The 19,004-nt window shown below is 60.9% G+C and overlaps 3 protein-coding genes and 1 pseudogene across 3 annotated transcripts; all 4 read left to right on the top strand.

Annotated features, from left to right (window-relative positions):
* Positions 1-360: 360 nt before the first annotated feature.
* LOC142044543 (protocadherin beta-1-like) lies at positions 361-2,652 on the top strand (annotated as a pseudogene).
* An 803-nt stretch (positions 2,653-3,455) lies between these two features.
* On the top strand, positions 3,456-7,272 carry LOC142044199 (protocadherin beta-15-like). The gene has a single exon (XM_075056389.1). The coding sequence runs from the start codon at positions 3,696-3,698 to the stop codon at positions 6,135-6,137; it is 2,442 nt and encodes an 813-aa protein (XP_074912490.1). The 5' UTR covers positions 3,456-3,695; the 3' UTR covers positions 6,138-7,272.
* Positions 7,273-9,399: 2,127 nt separating this feature from the next.
* On the top strand, positions 9,400-14,323 carry LOC142044126 (protocadherin beta-4-like). The gene has a single exon (XM_075056226.1). The coding sequence runs from the start codon at positions 9,630-9,632 to the stop codon at positions 12,069-12,071; it is 2,442 nt and encodes an 813-aa protein (XP_074912327.1). The 5' UTR covers positions 9,400-9,629; the 3' UTR covers positions 12,072-14,323.
* Positions 14,324-14,461: 138 nt separating this feature from the next.
* LOC142044542 (protocadherin beta-4-like) lies at positions 14,462-18,005 on the top strand. Its single transcript, XM_075057131.1, has one exon. The coding sequence runs from the start codon at positions 15,564-15,566 to the stop codon at positions 18,003-18,005; it is 2,442 nt and encodes an 813-aa protein (XP_074913232.1). The 5' UTR covers positions 14,462-15,563.
* The last annotated feature ends 999 nt before the right edge of the window (positions 18,006-19,004 follow it).

The following is a 19,004-nucleotide window of genomic DNA, read 5'->3' as shown; positions in this document are numbered from 1 at the left end:
AATCTCGTTTTCAAATAAAAGGCTTCTATTTGAAGCACTGCTCCTTCAAGTGATGCCCATACTTTGAACAGGGTTGTATGGGCAGTTAAATCTGTATGCCCTGACCTGGGAACAGAGAAAGACAGCGTTTTCTTTCTGTTCTGCAGTCTTTGCACTGTGAAATCTCCGCGTCCTTCTACAGGTCGGCCGCCTGGTGCCGCTGCTGACAGCAGAGGCGCGGAGGCTCCGCGCAGCTCCCACCTCCACCGCCCCCGGGACTGCGGGGCTGCATCATCAGGGACTGCTCTGCTCAGGGGCCAGCAGGCGGGATCGACAGCTCCACCCAGCTCACAGGGGTAGGAGATCGGTTCTCTGGGAGGGATGGAGCTGAGGAAGAGCGAGGAACGGCTCCCAGGGCAAGCGGTAGCTCTGATTCTGCTCCTCTGTGTGTCGGGGATGAGAGCAGAAACCGCCCGGTACTCTGTGACCGAAGAGGCGGAAAGAGGCTCCTTTGTGTCGAATATCGCTAAGGATTGGGGACTGACTGGTGAGGAATTACCGGCTTGACAGGCTCGGCTCGTTCCTGGAGGAGTAAAGCAGTATTTACAGCTGAATCAACACACCAGGGATTTGGTGATGCGAGAACGGATGAAACCGGGAGGAGCTGTGCGGACAGAGCGAGCCCTGCCTGGTGTGTTTTGAGGTGCTGCTGGAGAGCCCACTGCAGTCCTTCTGAGCTGAGGTAAGCTTCACTGACATAAGTGATCATGCTTCTGTGTTCTTAAATAAAGAGATAGTTTTAAAGATCCCAGAAAGTGCAATGCTGGAGGCTCAATTTTTTTTTGAAAGTGCTCAGGATCCAGAAGTGGGGAACAACAGTCTTCAGCATTACAGTATCAGCTCAAACGACTATTTCCAGATCTACACGTGGAGGTGGAGTGATGGCAGGAGGTACGCCGAGCTGGTGTTGGACCGAGCCCTGGACCGGGAGCAGCAGGCAGAAGTGGCTTTCAGTGTCATGGCTGTGGATGGTGGGTCTCCACCCTGCTCTGGTACAGCCTTAATCCATGTGGTCGTCCTGGATATAAATGACAATGTCCCAGTATTTACTCATAGTCTGTATAAAGTCCAAGTGTTAGAAAATAGCACCGAGGATACCCCAGTGGTGGTGGTGTCTGCTAATGATTTAGACGCAGGAACGAACGGAGAGATAGCCTATTCCATCATTCCAAATTCAGAGGGAAATCACCAGACGTTTAAAATAAATCCAGAGACAGGGTAGATTTGACTCAAAAAGCCAGTGGATTATGAAGAAACAAAGACCTACAAGATAGACATCCAGGCCACAGGTGGAGGGGGCCTCTTCATGCACTGCAAGGTGGAGGTGCAAGTGGAGGATGTGAACAACAATGCCCCTGAGGTGATCACTGCCTCCCTCACCAGCACCCTCTCGGAAGCTGCCTTGCCGAACACCATCGTGGCCCTCTTCAACATGCATGACCAGGACTCAGGGGACAACGGCATGACAAGGTGTGAGCTGCTGGGCAAGCAGCCCTTTAGCATCAGGCCACTGGCTGCTGATGCATATGCACTGGTGACATCGGAGGCGCTGGACTGGGAGGAGGTGGCGGAGTACAATGTGACGGTGCGGGCTCATGATGAGGGCTTCCCTGCGCTCTTGGCATCCAAGAAGCTGCTGTTACAACCCTTGGACATGAACGACAATGTGCCCACCTTCACCCAGGATGTTTACACCATGGTGCTGAGCTAAAACGAGCCCGCAGGGACGAGCTTGGGCCGCCTGACTGCCATGGACACCAACATGGGAAAAAATGCCCACGTGAGATACTCGATGGGACTGCTCCTGCCGGGAGTGCCGGCTGTGGCATCGTTCGTGTCCGTGGATGTGGAGAGCAGAACCATGCGGGCGCTGTGCCCACTGGACTATGAGTCTGTGCATGCCTTCCAGGTGGAGATGCGGGCAGTCGACGGTGGCTCGCTGCCGCTCAGCACACAGGTGGTGCTACGCATGGTGGTGCGGGACGAGAACGACAATGCACCTGTTGTGCTGCACCTGCCCCTGACAGCAGCACGGCAGAGGGCGAGTTGGTGCTGTGCTGGGCACGGGCGGGCTACCTGGTGGCCAAGGTAGTGATGGTGGATGTGGACGAGGAGCAGAACATGTGGCTGTTGCACGAGTTGGCCAAGGCAATGGAGCTGGGGCTGTTCCACATGGGGCTGCACAGCAGCAAGGTGCGTATGGCATGGGCTGTGGCAGAGCATGACACACCCCGGCAGAGGCCTGTTGTGCTGGTGCGAGACCGCGGGCAGCTGCTGTGCTCTGCCACAGCCACCCTCAGCATAGCGCTGGTGGACGGCTTCTCCGACGCCTTCCTCCAGCTCTCCAATGCTCCTGTGGGGAGGCAGGAGCCGCAGATAGCCGAGGAGGACGTGCTCACTACCTATCTCATCACCTCCTCGGCTACGTCTGGTTGTTCTTCGTCCTGTCTGTCCTCGCCTTTTCAGCGGAAAAGCTCTGCAAGACTTGCCTCCGGGCATGCCTTGCCAGTCCCTCAGCCAGCTGCTACACTGATGGCGTCTTTGCCACCAGCCACACGGACGTGGCCAAGACAGACACTCTGTCGCTGGCTTACTGCTATGAAGCGTGCCTAAGCAGGGGCTCGGAGAGCAGAGCATTATAGTTCCTGAAGCCCGACCTGCACAATCAGCAAAGACGTGCTGAGGCCAGGGAAGGCAAGGACAAAGAACGGCTGTGCAGCTCGCAGCCCGCAGGCGAGAGGGAAGGCAACGCGGGGAGCACAGCCCCTCGTCCCGCTCAGGTGCCGGACCGGGCGGCCGGCGGGCGCGCCCACGCCTGAGCCTCGCTGGGACGGGCCTCCGTTCCCCGTCCTCAGCCCGACGTTCCCGAGTAGATGTAGTGCCGTGCCGTGCTGCGACCTGCGGGCTGCCCCGGCGGAGGCTCTCGCCCGGTTTCTGCGGCCGGGGAAGGCGTGCCGTGGGAAACGCCTCGTGCTCGTCTTGCCGCCGTGTTGCTCGGAGGGCGCGGATCGGCCTCGCGGGAGCCGGGCGCGCACGCCTGCCCGCGGGCTCTGGGCAGCGGGGAGCGGGGGAAGACGCGCGGCAGCTGCCGGCGCTGCCCGTGCGCCCGGACTCAGGCGGCGGCCGCGCAGGGCTCTGGGCGCTCCTTCCCTGCGCTTGCCTCCCCGGCGCGGTGCGCGCGCGTGCTGCCGCGGGACCCCACGCGGGCGAGCGGCCGGCAGCCGCGCGTGTGCGCGCGGGTCCCTGCGCCGGGCCGAGCCGGCAGCGCGGGCAGCGGGCGGCGGCGGGCGCAGTCCCGCCGCGGGCCGCAGGGTGGTGCTCCCGGCCAAGGCGGCGCCGAGAGGCTGCGGGCGGGGAGGCGGCCGAGCCCAGCCCGGCCCTGCCCAGCCCGCCCGAGCCCAGCCAGCCGAGCCGAGCCGAGCCGAGCCGAGCAGAGCCAGCCGCGCCAAGCCAGCCCGGCCGAGCCCAGCCGAGCCGGCCGAGCCGAGCCGTGCCGTGCCAAACAGAGGGAGACGAGCCGAGCCGCCGGCGGCCGGACTCGGCGAGAGGGAGGGCGCCCGCCCGCCGGCCCGCCCCGCCGCGCTGCTGCCGGGCGCCGCTTTCCGCGGAGGACTGCGCGGGCGATCCGCGAGACGGAGGCTGTCCGCCGCCCCGACATGGCGATCGCAAGGCAAGTGCTTTGTCTCTCTGCTTTCCTCTCCCTGCCGCACGCTCGCGCCGAGCCCATCCGCTACTCCGTAGCCGAGGAGGGGGAGAGCGGCTCCGTGGTAGCCAACGTGGCGGAGGACGCGGGGCTGGCCCCGGCGCAGCTCTCGGCTCGCCGCGCCCGCCTGGCCTCGGAGGACGGCCGGCAGCACTTTCGCTTAGACCGCGGCACCGGCCGCCTCGTAGTGGCGGAGAGGCTGGACCGGGAGGAGCTCTGCGGGCAGTCCGCTACGTGCACGCTCCCCTTCGAGCTGCTGCTGGCGAACCCCCTGCAGTTCTTTCGGGTCGAGGTGGCCGTGGAGGACATCAATGACCATTCGCCCGTTTTCCCGGAGGAACAAGTCACTTTTCAGATCCCGGAAAGGAGCGACCCGGGCTCGCGTTTCCCGCTGGAGGGGGCTCGGGACCTGGATGTTGGCAGCAACAGCATCCAGGCTTACAGCATTGCACCCCAGAACGAATACTTTAGTGTCTCCTTCGGGAGTCGGAGTGAGGGTGACAAATATGTAGAATTGGTCTTGGAAAAGGCGCTGGACAGAGAGGAGGAGGCAGAGATGGGTTTCAGCCTTGTTGCCGTGGACGGAGGCTCTCTGCCCAGGAGCGGGACCACCCAGATCCACATTGTCGTGCTAGATGTAAATGACAACGCTCCCATCTTCACGCAGGAGCGGTACGTTGGGCAGGTTTTGGAAAATGCGGCGGAGGGCTCTGTGGTTCTCAGGGTGGTGGCAACCGATCAGGATGCAGGACCTAATGGGGAGGTGTCCTATCAGTTCAGCCAAGCGGTGGGCCAGAGCCACTCAGCATTTGCAATCGACCCTGTGACCGGTGAAATTAGGCTCACGAAGCCTCTGGACTTTGAGGCAGCAGAGACTCACGAGCTCAGTGTGCGGGCCACGGATGGCGGGGGCCTCTCAGCAATCTGCAAGGTGTTGGTGGAGGTGGTGGATGTGAATGACAATGCGCCGGAGGTGGTGGTCAGCTCCTTCAGCAGCCCCCTCCCCGAGAACGCATTACCCGGGACAGTGGTCGCCCTCTTTACTGTCAGGGACCGGGATGCTGGTGCCAACGGGAAGATCTCCTGTGCCCTGGAGGACCAGCTATTGTTCTCCCTGCGGCCGGCCTATAAGAATTACTATGAGCTGGTGACCGTGAGCACGCTGGACCGGGAGGAGACGGCACGTTACACCCTCGCTGTCACAGCGGCAGACGCGGGCTCACCTCCTCTCACAACCACCCAGACCTTCACGGTGGACATCTCCGATGTCAATGACAATGTGCCTACCTTCAACCAGACATCGTACACCATGTACGTGCATGAGAACAATGTCCCCACGGTGCTCGTTGGAGCCGTCAGCGCCTCGGATGCCGACGAGGGGCCCAATGCCAAGGTGACGTATTCCCTGGCACCAGCCCACCCTGCAGAGCGGCCTCCCTGCTCCTGCATCTCCGTGAACTCTGAGAACGGGCAGGTATTTGTGCTGCGGCCTCTGGACTACGAGCAGGTGAGGCAGATCGAGGTCTTGGTGAGCGCCTCCGATGCGGGGACACCTCCCCTTAGCGCCAACGTCACCGTCCGCCTTCTTGTGGTGGACGAGAACGACAATGCGCCACTGGTGCTGTACCCCTCGCAGGACAGCAGCCCCGCGCCCAGCGAGCTGGTGCCCAAGTCATCTGAAGCGGGGTACCTCGTCACCAAAGTGGTGGCTGTTGACGCCGACTCGGGGCAGAACTCGTGGCTCTCGTACCACCTGCTGAGGGCCACTGACCCTGGGCTGTTTGCAGTGGGTGCCCAAAGTGGGGAGGTGCGGCTGAGGAGGCCGGTGACAGAGAGGGATGCTGTGAAGCAGAAGCTCGTCGTCCTGGTGCGAGACAACGGGCAGCCACCGCTGTCAGCCACCGCTGCGCTGAGCGCGCTCCTGCTCAATGACTTCTCAGACGTGCACCTACCACACAGCAGCCTGGCCACGGAGGATGAGGGTGGCTCCCTGACAACCTATTTAATCATTTCATTGGTCTTTGTCTCAGTCCTCTTCCTCGCATCCATGGCAGCCTTCATCGCGCGCAAGGTGTGCAAGAGCAAGGAGCTGAAGGGGGGGCACGTGCTTTACGGCGCTGGCAACTTGCAGAGTGGCCTGGCTGACGCGGCCGCTGCGGGGACCCTGCCCCATGCCTATTGCTACGAGATCAGCCTCACGACGGGCTCGGGCAACAGTGAGTTCAAGTTCCTGAAGCCCATCCTGCCCAGCCTGCCACCGCAGCACAGTGGCATGGGCAGGGGCACCGGCGATGAACAAGAATTCTCCTGTGGCCCTGTCACCATGCAGGACGTGGCACCAGACAACCCAGGGACGCTCTCTGCAGAACAGTTCAATAGTCTTTCCTTCAACTAGCATGGAGTCAAGCACAGCCACAGGCTTAGCGCCTCGCCATGTAAAGGGATCTGTGCTACAACACGTGGCAACGTTCCCCCAGAGTAAATCTGCATTTGCCATTGGCATCACCGATTTCCCACAAATTGTAAGTCAGAAGAAAGGTTGCCTCCCCCTCCCAAACTAAAGAAACAAAAGAAACTAAGGCTCCCTCAGTCAGGCAACGGTATGTTTCAGCTCTGTTTCAGCCTTTTCTGAAGTGCTTGGCATGTGGGGTTAGGTCCAGGGCCACCAGCTAAGTTCTTGTCTCACTGGCTGTTAGGCAAGTCCGTGAAGCTGTATTTCTGATACAGGCCAGCATGCCGTTGGCCATATTGACCACCTGGGCACGCTGCAGGCTCATACTCAGCTGGCTGTCAACCAGCACCCCCAGGTCTTTTTCTGCTGGGCAGCTTTCCAGCCACTCTTCCCAAGCCTGTAGCACTGCATGGGATAGTTGTGACGGAAGTGCAGGACCCGGCACTTGGCCTTGGTGAACCTCATACAATTAGCCTCAGCCCGCCGATCCAGCCTGTCCAGACCCCTCTGTAGAGCCTTCCTACCCTCAAGCAGATCAACCCTCCCTCCCAACTAGGTGTCGTCTGCAAACTTACGGAGGGTGCACTCGATCCCTTTGCCGAATTCATTGATAAAGATACTAAGGAGAACTGGCCCCAAAACGGAGCCCTGGGGAACACCACTTGTGACCGGCCGCCAACTGGATTTAACTCCGTTCAGCACAACTCTCTGGGCTTGTCCATCCATCCAGCCAGTTTTTTACCCAGCAAAGAGTACACCCGTCTAAGCCATGAGCCGCCAGCTTCTCAAGGAGTATGCTGTGAGAGACAGTGTCAAAGGCCTTACTAAAGTCCAGGTAGACAGCAACCACAGCCTTCCCCTCATCCACTAGGCGGGTCATGTGGTCAAAGAAGGACATCAGGTTGGTCAAGAGCAGGACCTGCCTTTCATGAACCCATGCTGGCTGGGCCCGATCCCCTGGTTGTCCTGCACATGCCATGCGAGCACACTCAAGATGACCGCTCTGTAATCTTCCCCGGTACCGAGGCCAGGCTGAAAGGCCTGTAGTTCCCTGGATCCTCCTTCCGACCCTTCTTGCAAATGGACATCATATTGGCAAGCCTCCAGTCGTCTGGGACCTCCCCTGTTGACCAGGACTGCTGATAAATGATGGAGAGTGTCTTGGCAAGCTCCTCCGCCAGCTCCCTCAGCACCCTCGGCTGGATCCCATCCGGTCCCATAGACTTGCGAGTGTCCAGGTGGCATAGCAGGTCACTAACTGCTTCCGCCTGGATTATGGGGGATATAGGCTGCTCTCCGTCCCTGTCTTCCAGCTCAGGGGGCTGAGTACCCTGAGGATAACTGGTCTCACCATTAAAGACTGAGGCAAAGAAGGCATTAAGTACCTCAGCCTTCTCCTCTTTGGTGGCAATGTTCCCCTCTGCATCCAACAAAGGATGGATATTCTCCTTGGCTCTTTTTTTGTTGCCAACCTATTTGTATAGACATTTTTTGTTATCTCTTATGAGAGCGGCCAAGTTGAGTTCTAGCCGAGCTTTTTGCCTCTCTAATTTTCTCTCTGCATGACCTAACAAGATCCCTATACTCTTCCTGAGTTGCCTGCCCTTTCTTCCAGAGATGGTAAACCCTCCTTTTTTCCTGAATCCCAGCAAAAGCTCCCTGTTCAGCCAGGCCGGTCGTCTTCCCTGATGGTTCGTCTTGTGGCGCATGGGAATAGCCTGCTCCTGAGCCTTTTAGACTTCCTTCTTGAAGAACATCCAGCCTTCCTGGACCCCTTTGCCCTTCAGGACAGTCTCCCAAGGGACTCTCTCAGCCAGTGTCCTGAACAGGCCAAAGTTTGCCCTCCGGAAGTCCATGGTAGTGGTTTTGCTGACCCCCTGCGTTTGAGCCTTGCCTTGCCTACTCCTCTGAAAAAAGACTGTCACCGCATGTATAATAACGGATGGTTTGAATGAAGGCGGTGTGGCACCAGAGTATTCAGAAGCCCTCACGCTGTGTAGTGCTGCAGTTATAACCTGTACCGTTGTAAACAGGGATACCCTTTTGTGTAAAAGTGAAATAAAGAAGACAATCGAATGGCTTGTGTGGAGACAGTAGTCTTTGCAGAGAGGTTCTTTCTGGGAAAGCTCTGTCAAAGTTTTTAAAGGGCTGGGAGGTGTTTTTCTCGTGTTGTCCCTGGGCTGAGGTAAGGTTGAGCGGGTACATTGCTTCAGTTTGGAGATGAGGGCTAGAGTGCATTCAGGGAAATTAGGGGGAGCCGGGAATTGCTGTCAGGCCTGTGCGGTGCGGGTCTTCTGAGCGCTGAGCTTGTGGCTGAGGCAGGGCGCAGTTAGATGGAGGTGGAGGCCAGGAGGAACCTGGCCCCTACCTGAAGCGGGGCCCTGGGTGTGCAAAGGCCTCTGCAAGGCAGTCAGGTGGGGGGCGTGAGCTTTCCAAGTCTCCCGACAGCTCCAGCTGCGGGGGCGGGCAAGGGCGAAGCGCGAAGAACGGCTGTGCAGCTCGCAGCCCGCGGGCGAGAGGGAAGGCAACGCGGGGAGCACAGCCCCTCGTCCCGCTCAGGCGCCGGACCGGGCGGCCGGCGGGCGCGCCCACGCCTGAGCCTCGCTGGGACGGGCCTCCGTTCCCCGTCCTCAGCCCGACGTTCCCGAGTAGATGTAGTGCCGTGCCGTGCTGCGACCTGCGGGCTGCCCCGGCGGAGGCTCTCGCCCGGTTTCTGCGGCCGGGGAAGGCGTGCCGTGGGAAACGCCTCGTGCTCGTCTTGCCGCCGTGTTGCTCGGAGGGCGCGGATCGGCCTCGCGGGAGCCGGGCGCGCACGCCTGCCCGCGGGCTCTGGGCAGCGGGGAGCGGGGGAAGACGCGCGGCAGCTGCCGGCGCTGCCCGTGCGCCCGGACTCAGGCGGCGGCCGCGCAGGGCTCTGGGCGCTCCTTCCCTGCGCTTGCCTCCCCGGCGCGGTGCGCGCGCGTGCTGCCGCGGGACCCCACGCGGGCGAGCGGCCGGCAGCCGCGCGTGTGCGCGCGGGTCCCTGCGCCGGGCCGAGCCGGCAGCGCGGGCAGCGGGCGGCGGCGGGCGCAGTCCCGCCGCGGGCCGCAGGGTGGTGCTCCCGGCCAAGGCGGCGCCGAGCGGCTGCGGGCGGGGAGGCGGCCGAGCCCAGCCCGGCCCTGCCCAGCCCGCCCGAGCCGAGCCAGCCGAGCCGAGCCGAGCCGAGCCGAGCAGAGCCAGCCGCGCCAAGCCAGCCCGGCCGAGCCCAGCCGAGCCGGCCGAGCCGAGCCGTGCCGTGCCAAACAGAGGGAGACGAGCCGAGCCGCCGGCGGCCGGACTCGGCGAGAGGGAGGGCGCCCGCCCGCCGGCCCGCCCCGCCGCGCTGCTGCCGGGCGCCGCTTTCCGCGGAGGACTGCGCGGGCGATCCGCGAGACGGAGGCTGTCCGCCGCCCCGACATGGCGATCGCAAGGCAAGTGCTTTGTCTCTCTGCTTTCCTCTCCCTGCCGCACGCTCGCGCCGAGCCCATCCGCTACTCCGTAGCCGAGGAGGGGGAGAGCGGCTCCGTGGTAGCCAACGTGGCGGAGGACGCGGGGCTGGCCCCGGCGCAGCTCTCGGCTCGCCGCGCCCGCCTGGCCTCGGAGGACGGCCGGCAGCACTTTCGCTTAGACCGCGGCACCGGCCGCCTCGTAGTGGCGGAGAGGCTGGACCGGGAGGAGCTCTGCGGGCAGTCCGCTACGTGCACGCTCCCCTTCGAGCTGCTGCTGGCGAACCCCCTGCAGTTCTTTCGGGTCGAGGTGGCCGTGGAGGACATCAATGACCATTCGCCCGTTTTCCCGGAGGAACGAGTCACATTTCAGATCCTGGAAAGGAGCGACCCGGGCTCGCGTTTCCCGCTGGAGGGGGCTCGGGACCTGGATGTTGGCAGCAACAGCATCCAGGCTTACAGCATTGCACCCCAGAACGAATACTTTAGTGTCTCCTTCGGGAGTCAGAGTGAGGATGACAAATATGTAGAACTGGTTTTGGAAAAGGCGCTGGACAGAGAGGAGGAGGCGGAGGTGTTTTTCAGCCTCATTGCCGTGGACGGAGGCTCTCCGCCCCGGAGTGGGACCACCCAAATCCGCATTGTCGTGCTAGATGTAAATGACAACGCTCCCATCTTCACACAGAAGGTGTACGTTGGGCAGGTTTTGGAAAATGCGGCGGAGGGCTCTGTGGTTCTCAGGGTGGTGGCAACCGATCGGGATGCAGGACCTAATGGGGAGGTGTCCTATCAGTTCAGCCAAGCGGTGGGCCAGAGCCACTCAGCATTTGCAATCGACCCTGTGACCGGTGAAATTAGACTCACGAAGCCTCTGGACTTTGAGGCAGCAGAGACTCACGAGCTCAGTGTGCGGGCCACGGATGGCGGGGGCCTCTCAGCAATCTGCAAGGTGTTGGTGGAGGTGGTGGATGTGAATGACAATGCGCCGGAGGTGGTGGTCAGCTCCTTCAGCAGCCCCCTCCCCGAGAACGCATTACCCGGGACAGTGGTCGCCCTCTTTACTGTCAGGGACCGGGATGCTGGTGCCAACGGGAAGATCTCCTGTGCCCTGGAGGACCAGCTATTGTTCTCCCTGCGGCCGGCCTATAAGAATTACTATGAGCTGGTGACCGTGAGCACGCTGGACCGGGAGGAGACGGCACGTTACACCCTCGCTGTCACAGCGGCAGACGCGGGCTCACCTCCTCTCACAACCACCCAGACCTTCACGGTGGACATCTCCGATGTCAATGACAATGTGCCTACCTTCAACCAGACATCGTACACCATGTACGTGCATGAGAACAATGTCCCCACGGTGCTCGTTGGAGCCGTCAGCGCCTCGGATGCCGACGAGGGGCCCAATGCCAAGGTGACGTATTCCCTGGCACCAGCCCACCCTGCAGAGCGGCCTCCCTGCTCCTGCATCTCCGTGAACTCTGAGAACGGGCAGGTATTTGTGCTGCGGCCTCTGGACTACGAGCAGGTGAGGCAGATCGAGGTCTTGGTGAGCGCCTCCGATGCGGGGACACCTCCCCTTAGCGCCAACGTCACCGTCCGCCTTCTTGTGGTGGACGAGAACGACAATGCGCCACTGGTGCTGTACCCCTCGCAGGACAGCAGCCCCGCGCCCAGCGAGCTGGTGCCCAAGTCATCTGAAGCGGGGTACCTCGTCACCAAAGTGGTGGCTGTTGACGCCGACTCGGGGCAGAACTCGTGGCTCTCGTACCACCTGCTGAGGGCCACTGACCCTGGGCTGTTTGCAGTGGGTGCCCAAAGTGGGGAGGTGCGGCTGAGGAGGCCGGTGACAGAGAGGGATGCTGTGAAGCAGAAGCTCGTCGTCCTGGTGCGAGACAACGGGCAGCCACCGCTGTCAGCCACCGCTGCGCTGAGCGCGCTCCTGCTCAATGACTTCTCAGACGTGCACCTACCACACAGCAGCCTGGCCACGGAGGATGAGGGTGGCTCCCTGACAACCTATTTAATCATTTCATTGGTCTTTGTCTCAGTCCTCTTCCTCGCATCCATGGCAGCCTTCATCGCGCGCAAGGTGTGCAAGAGCAAGGAGCTGAAGGGGGGGCACGTGCTTTACGGCGCTGGCAACTTGCAGAGTGGCCTGGCTGACGCGGCCGCTGCGGGGACCCTGCCCCACGCCTATTGCTACGAGATCAGCCTCACGACGGGCTCGGGCAACAGTGAGTTCAAGTTCCTGAAGCCCATCCTGCCCAGCCTGCCACCGCAGCACAGTGGCATGGGCAGGGGCACCGGCGATGAACAAGAATTCTCCTGTGGCCCTGTCACCATGCAGGACGTGGCACCAGACAACCCAGGGACGCTCTCTGCAGAACAGTTCAATAGTCTTTCCTTCAACTAGCATGGAGTCAAGCACAGCCACAGGCTTAGCGCCTCGCCATGTAAAGGGATCTGTGCTACAACACGTGGCAACGTTCCCCCAGAGTAAATCTGCATTTGCCATTGGCATCACCGATTTCCCACAAATTGTAAGTCAGAAGAAAGGTTGCCTCCCCCTCCCAAACTAAAGAAACAAAAGAAACTAAGGCTCCCTCAGTCAGGCAACGGTATGTTTCAGCTCTGTTTCAGCCTTTTCTGAAGTGCTTGGCATGTGGGGTTAGGTCCAGGGCCACCAGCTAAGTTCTTGTCTCACTGGCTGTTAGGCAAGTCCGTGAAGCTGTATTTCTGATACAGGCCAGCATGCCGTTGGCCATATTGACCACCTGGGCACGCTGCAGGCTCATACTCAGCTGGCTGTCAACCAGCACCCCCAGGTCTTTTTCTGCTGGGCAGCTTTCCAGCCACTCTTCCCAAGCCTGTAGCACTGCATGGGATAGTTGTGACGGAAGTGCAGGACCCGGCACTTGGCCTTGGTGAACCTCATACAATTAGCCTCAGCCCGCCGATCCAGCCTGTCCAGACCCCTCTGTAGAGCCTTCCTACCCTCAAGCAGATCAACCCTCCCTCCCAACTAGGTGTCGTCTGCAAACTTACGGAGGGTGCACTCGATCCCTTTGCCGAATTCATTGATAAAGATACTAAGGAGAACTGGCCCCAAAACGGAGCCCTGGGGAACACCACTTGTGACCGGCCGCCAACTGGATTTAACTCCGTTCAGCACAACTCTCTGGGCTTGTCCATCCATCCAGCCAGTTTTTTACCCAGCAAAGAGTACACCCGTCTAAGCCATGAGCCGCCAGCTTCTCAAGGAGTATGCTGTGAGAGACAGTGTCAAAGGCCTTACTAAAGTCCAGGTAGACAGCAACCACAGCCTTCCCCTCATCCACTAGGCGGGTCATGTGGTCAAAGAAGGACATCAGGTTGGTCAAGAGCAGGACCTGCCTTTCATGAACCCATGCTGGCTGGGCCCGATCCCCTGGTTGTCCTGCACATGCCATGCGAGCACACTCAAGATGACCGCTCTGTAATCTTCCCCGGTACCGAGGCCAGGCTGAAAGGCCTGTAGTTCCCTGGATCCTCCTTCCGACCCTTCTTGCAAATGGACATCATATTGGCAAGCCTCCAGTCGTCTGGGACCTCCCCTGTTGACCAGGACTGCTGATAAATGATGGAGAGTGTCTTGGCAAGCTCCTCCGCCAGCTCCCTCAGTACCCTCGGCTGGATCCCATCCGGTCCCATAGACTTGCGAGTGTCCAGGTGGCATAGCAGGTCACTAACTGCTTCCGCCTGGATTATGGGGGATATAGGCTGCTCTCCGTCCCTGTCTTCCAGCTCAGGGGGCTGAGTACCCTGAGGATAACTGGTCTCACCATTAAAGACTGAGGCAAAGAAGGCATTAAGTACCTCAGCCTTCTCCTCTTTGGTGGCAATGTTCCCCTCTGCATCCAACAAAGGATGGATATTCTCCTTGGCTCTTTTTTTGTTGCCAACCTATTTGTATAGACATTTTTTGTTATCTCTTATGAGAGCGGCCAAGTTGAGTTCTAGCCGAGCTTTTTGCCTCTCTAATTTTCTCTCTGCATGACCTAACAAGATCCCTATACTCTTCCTGAGTTGCCTGCCCTTTCTTCCAGAGATGGTAAACCCTCCTTTTTTCCTGAATCCCAGCAAAAGCTCCCTGTTCAGCCAGGCCGGTCGTCTTCCCTGATGGTTCGTCTTGTGGCGCATGGGAATAGCCTGCTCCTGAGCCTTTTAGACTTCCTTCTTGAAGAACATCCAGCCTTCCTGGACCCCTTTGCCCTTCAGGACAGTCTCCCAAGGGACTCTCTCAGCCAGTGTCCTGAACAGGCCAAAGTTTGCCCTCCGGAAGTCCATGGTAGTGGTTTTGCTGACCCCCTGCGTTTGAGCCTTGCCTTGCCTACTCCTCTGAAAAAAGACTGTCACCGCATGTATAATAACGGATGGTTTGAATGAAGGCGGTGTGGCACCAGAGTATTCAGAAGCCCTCACGCTGTGTAGTGCTGCAGTTATAACCTGTACCGTTGTAAACAGGGATACCCTTTTGTGTAAAAGTGAAATAAAGAAGACAATCGAATGGCTTGTGTGGAGACAGTAGTCTTTGCAGAGAGGTTCTTTCTGGGAAAGCTCTGTCAAAGTTTTTAAAGGGCTGGGAGGTGTTTTTCTCGTGTTGTCCCTGGGCTGAGGTAAGGTTGAGCGGGTACATTGCTTCAGTTTGGAGATGAGGGCTAGAGTGCATTCAGGGAAATTAGGGGGAGCCGGGAATTGCTGTCAGGCCTGTGCGGTGCAGGTCTTCTGAGCGCTGAGCTTGTGGCTGAGGCAGGGCGCAGTTAGATGGAGGTGGAGGCCAGGAGGAACCTGGCCCCTACCTGAAGCGGGGCCCTGGGTGTGCAAAGGCCTCTGCAAGGCAGTCAGGTGGGGGGCGTGAGCTTTCCAAGTCTCCCGACAGCTCCAGCTGCGGGGGCGGGCAAGGGCGAAGCGCGAAGAACGGCTGTGCAGCTCGCAGCCCGCGGGCGAGAGGGAAGGCAACGCGGGGAGCACAGCCCCTCGTCCCGCTCAGGCGCCGGACCGGGCGGCCGGCGGGCGCGCCCACGCCTGAGCCTCGCTGGGACGGGCCTCCGTTCCCCGTCCTCAGCCCGACGTTCCCGAGTAGATGTAGTGCCGTGCCGTGCTGCGACCTGCGGGCTGCCCCGGCGGAGGCTCTCGCCCGGTTTCTGCGGCCGGGGAAGGCGTGCCGTGGGAAACGCCTCGTGCTCGTCTTGCCGCCGTGTTGCTCGGAGGGCGCGGATCGGCCTCGCGGGAGCCGGGCGCGCACGCCTGCCCGCGGGCTCTGGGCAGCGGGGAGCGGGGGAAGACGCGCGGCAGCTGCCGGCGCTGCCCGTGCGCCCGGACTCAGGCGGCGGCCGCGCAGGGCTCTGGGCGCTCCTTCCCTGCGCTTGCCTCCCCGGCGCGGTGCGCGCGCGTGCTGCCGCGGGACCCCACGCGGGCGAGCGGCCGGCAGCCGCGCGTGTGCGCGCGGGTCCCTGCGCCGGGCCGAGCCGGCAGCGCGGGCAGCGGGCGGCGGCGGGCGCAGTCCCGCCGCGGGCCGCAGGGTGGTGCTCCCGGCCAAGGCGGCGCCGAGCGGCTGCGGGCGGGGAGGCGGCCGAGCCCAGCCCGGCCCTGCCCAGCCCGCCCGAGCCCAGCCAGCCGAGCCGAGCCGAGCCGAGCCGAGCAGAGCCAGCCGCGCCAAGCCAGCCCGGCCGAGCCCAGCCGAGCCGGCCGAGCCGAGCCGTGCCGTGCCAAACAGAGGGAGACGAGCCGAGCCGCCGGCGGCCGGACTCGGCGAGAGGGAGGGCGCCCGCCCGCCGGCCCGCCCCGCCGCGCTGCTGCCGGGCGCCGCTTTCCGCGGAGGACTGCGCGGGCGATCCGCGAGACGGAGGCTGTCCGCCGCCCCGACATGGCGATCGCAAGGCAAGTGCTTTGTCTCTCTGCTTTCCTCTCCCTGCCGCACGCTCGCGCCGAGCCCATCCGCTACTCCGTAGCCGAGGAGGGGGAGAGCGGCTCCGTGGTAGCCAACGTGGCGGAGGACGCGGGGCTGGCCCCGGCGCAGCTCTCGGCTCGCCGCGCCCGCCTGGCCTCGGAGGACGGCCGGCAGCACTTTCGCTTAGACCGCGGCACCGGCCGCCTCGTAGTGGCGGAGAGGCTGGACCGGGAGGAGCTCTGCGGGCAGTCCGCTACGTGCACGCTCCCCTTCGAGCTGCTGCTGGCGAACCCCCTGCAGTTCTTTCGGGTCGAGGTGGCCGTGGAGGACATCAATGACCATTCGCCCGTTTTCCCGGAGGAACGAGTCACATTTAAGATCCTGGAAAGGAGCGACCCGGGCTCGCGTTTCCCGCTGGAGGGGGCTCAGGACCTGGATGTTGGCAGCAACAGCATCCAGGCTTACAGCATTGCACCCCAGAACGAATACTTCAGTGTCTCCTTCGGGAGTCGGAGTGAGGGTGACAAATATGTAGAATTGGTCTTGGAAAAGGCACTGGACAGAGAGGAGGAGGCAGAGATGGGTTTCAGCCTTGTTGCCGTGGACGGAGGCTCTCTGCCCAGGAGCGGGACCACCCAGATCCACATTGTCGTGCTAGATGTAAATGACAACGCTCCCATCTTCACGCAGGAGCGGTACGTTGGGCAGGTTTTGGAAAATGCGGCGGAGGGCTCTGTGGTTCTCAGGGTGGTGGCAACCGATCAGGATGCAGGACCTAATGGGGAGGTGTCCTATCAGTTCAGCCAAGCGGTGGGCCAGAGCCACTCAGCATTTGCAATCGACCCTGTGACCGGTGAAATTAGGCTCACGAAGCCTCTGGACTTTGAGGCAGCAGAGACTCACGAGCTCAGTGTGCGGGCCACGGATGGCGGGGGCCTCTCAGCAATCTGCAAGGTGTTGGTGGAGGTGGTGGATGTGAATGACAATGCGCCGGAGGTGGTGGTCAGCTCCTTCAGCAGCCCCCTCCCCGAGAACGCATTACCCGGGACAGTGGTCGCCCTCTTTACTGTCAGGGACCGGGATGCTGGTGCCAACGGGAAGATCTCCTGTGCCCTGGAGGACCAGCTATTGTTCTCCCTGCGGCCGGCCTATAAGAATTACTATGAGCTGGTGACCGTGAGCACGCTGGACCGGGAGGAGACGGCACGTTACACCCTCGCTGTCACAGCGGCAGACGCAGGCTCACCTCCTCTCACAACCACCCAGACCTTCACGGTGGACATCTCCGATGTCAATGACAATGTGCCTGCCTTCAACCAGACATCGTACACCATGTACGTGCGTGAGAACAATGTCCCCACGGTGCTCGCTGGAGCCGTCAGCGCCTCGGATGCCGACGAGGGGCCCAATGCCAAGGTGACGTATTCCCTGGCACCAGCCCACCCTGCAGAGCGGCCTCCCTGCTCCTGCATCTCCGTGAACTCTGAGAACGGGCAGGTATTTGTGCTGCGGCCTCTGGACTACGAGCAGGTGAGGCAGATCGAGGTCTTGGTGAGCGCCTCCGATGCGGGGACACCTCCCCTTAGCGCCAACGTCACCGTCCGCCTTCTTGTGGTGGACGAGAACGACAATGCGCCACTGGTGCTGTACCCCTCGCAGGACAGCAGCCCCGCGCCCAGCGAGCTGGTGCCCAAGTCATCTGAAGCGGGGTACCTCGTCACCAAAGTGGTGGCTGTTGACGCCGACTCGGGGCAGAACTCGTGGCTCTCGTACCACCTGCTGAGGGCCACTGACCCTGGGCTGTTTGCAGTGGGTGCCCAAAGTGGGGAGGTGCGGCTGAGGAGGCCGGTGACAGAGAGGGATGCTGTGAAGCAGAAGCTTGTCGTCCTGGTGCGAGACAACGGGCAGCCACCGCTGTCAGCCACCGCTGCGCTGAGCGCGCTCCTGCTCAATGACTTCTCAGACGTGCACCTACCACACAGCAGCCTGGCCACGGAGGATGAGGGTGGCTCCCTGACAACCTATTTAATCATTTCATTGGTCTTCGTCTCAGTCCTCTTCCTCGCATCCATGGCAGCCTTCATCGCGCGCAAGGTGTGCAAGAGCAAGGAGCTGAAGGGGGGGCACGTGCTTTACGGCGCTGGCAACTTGCAGAGTGGCCTGGCTGACGCGGCCGCTGCGGGGACCCTGCCCCACGCCTATTGCTACGAGATCAGCCTCACGACGGGCTCGGGCAACAGTGAGTTCAAGTTCCTGAAGCCCATCCTGCCCAGCCTGCCACTGCAGCACAGTGGCATGGGCAGGGGCACCGGCGATGAACAAGAATTCTCCTGTGGCCCTGTCACCATGCAGGACGTGGCACCAGACAACCCAGGGACGCTCTCTGCAGAACAGTTCAATAGTCTTTCCTTCAACTAGCATGGAGTCAAGCACAGCCACAGGCTTAGCGCCTCGCAATGAAAAGGGATCTGTGCTACAACACGTGGCAACGTTCCCCCAGAGTAAATCTGCATTTGCCATTGGCATCACCGATTTCCCACAAATTGTAAGTCAGAAGAAAGGTTGCCTCCCCCTCCCAAACTAAAGAAACAAAAGAAACTAAGGCTCCCTCAGTCAGGCAACGGTATGTTTCAGCTCTGTTTCAGCCTTTTCTGAAGTGCTTGGCATGTGGGGTTAGGTCCAGGGCCACCAGCTAAGTTCTTGTCTCACTGGCTGTTAGGCAAGTCCGTGAAGCTGTATTTCTGATACAGGCCAGCATGCCGTTGGCCATATTGACCACCTGGGCACGCTGCAGGCTCATACTCAGCTGGCTGTCAGCCAGCACCCCCAGGTCTTTTTCTGCTGGGCAGCTTTCCAGCCACTCTTCCCAAGCCTGTAGCACTGCATGGGATAGTTGTGACGGAAGTGCAGGACCCGGCACTTGGCCTTGGTGAACCTCATACAATTAGCCTCAGCCCGCCGATCCAGCCTGTCCAGACCCCTCTGTAGAGCCTTCCTACCCTCGAGCAGATCAACCCTCCCTCCCAACTAGGTGTCGTCTGCAAACTTACTGAGGGTGCCCTCGATCCCTTTGCCGAATTCATTGATAAAGATACTAAGGAGAACTGGCCCCAAAATGGAGCCCTGGGGAACACCACTTGTGACCGGCCGCCAACTGGATTTAACTCCGTTCAGCACAACTCTCTGGGCTTGTCCATCCATCCAGCCAGTTTTTTACCCAGCAAAGAGTACACCCGTCTAAGCCATGAGCCGCCAGCTTCTCAAGGAGTATGCTGTGAGAGACAGTGTCAAAGGCCTTACTAAAGTCCAGGTAGACAGCAACCACAGCCTTCCCCTCATCCACTAGGCGGGTCACGTGGTCAAAGAAGAAGATCAGGCTGGTCAAGAGCAGGACCTGCCTTTCATGAACCCATGCTG

Source organism: Buteo buteo, chromosome 24, assembly GCF_964188355.1.
Source record: "Buteo buteo chromosome 24, bButBut1.hap1.1, whole genome shotgun sequence".
In the NCBI taxonomy this organism is placed as follows: domain Eukaryota; kingdom Metazoa; phylum Chordata; class Aves; order Accipitriformes; family Accipitridae; genus Buteo; species Buteo buteo.
Note: the sequence above shows the minus strand (reverse complement) of the source record. Positions and strands in the feature narration are given on the sequence as shown.

What these genes read in the sequence shown, in the direction of transcription:
- LOC142044199 (XM_075056389.1), top strand. Translation starts at nt 3,696, where the DNA reads ATGGCGATCGCAAGGCAAGTGCTTTGTCTCTCTGCTTTCCTCTCCCTG.
- LOC142044542 (XM_075057131.1), top strand. Translation starts at nt 15,564, where the DNA reads ATGGCGATCGCAAGGCAAGTGCTTTGTCTCTCTGCTTTCCTCTCCCTG.
- LOC142044126 (XM_075056226.1), top strand. Translation starts at nt 9,630, where the DNA reads ATGGCGATCGCAAGGCAAGTGCTTTGTCTCTCTGCTTTCCTCTCCCTG.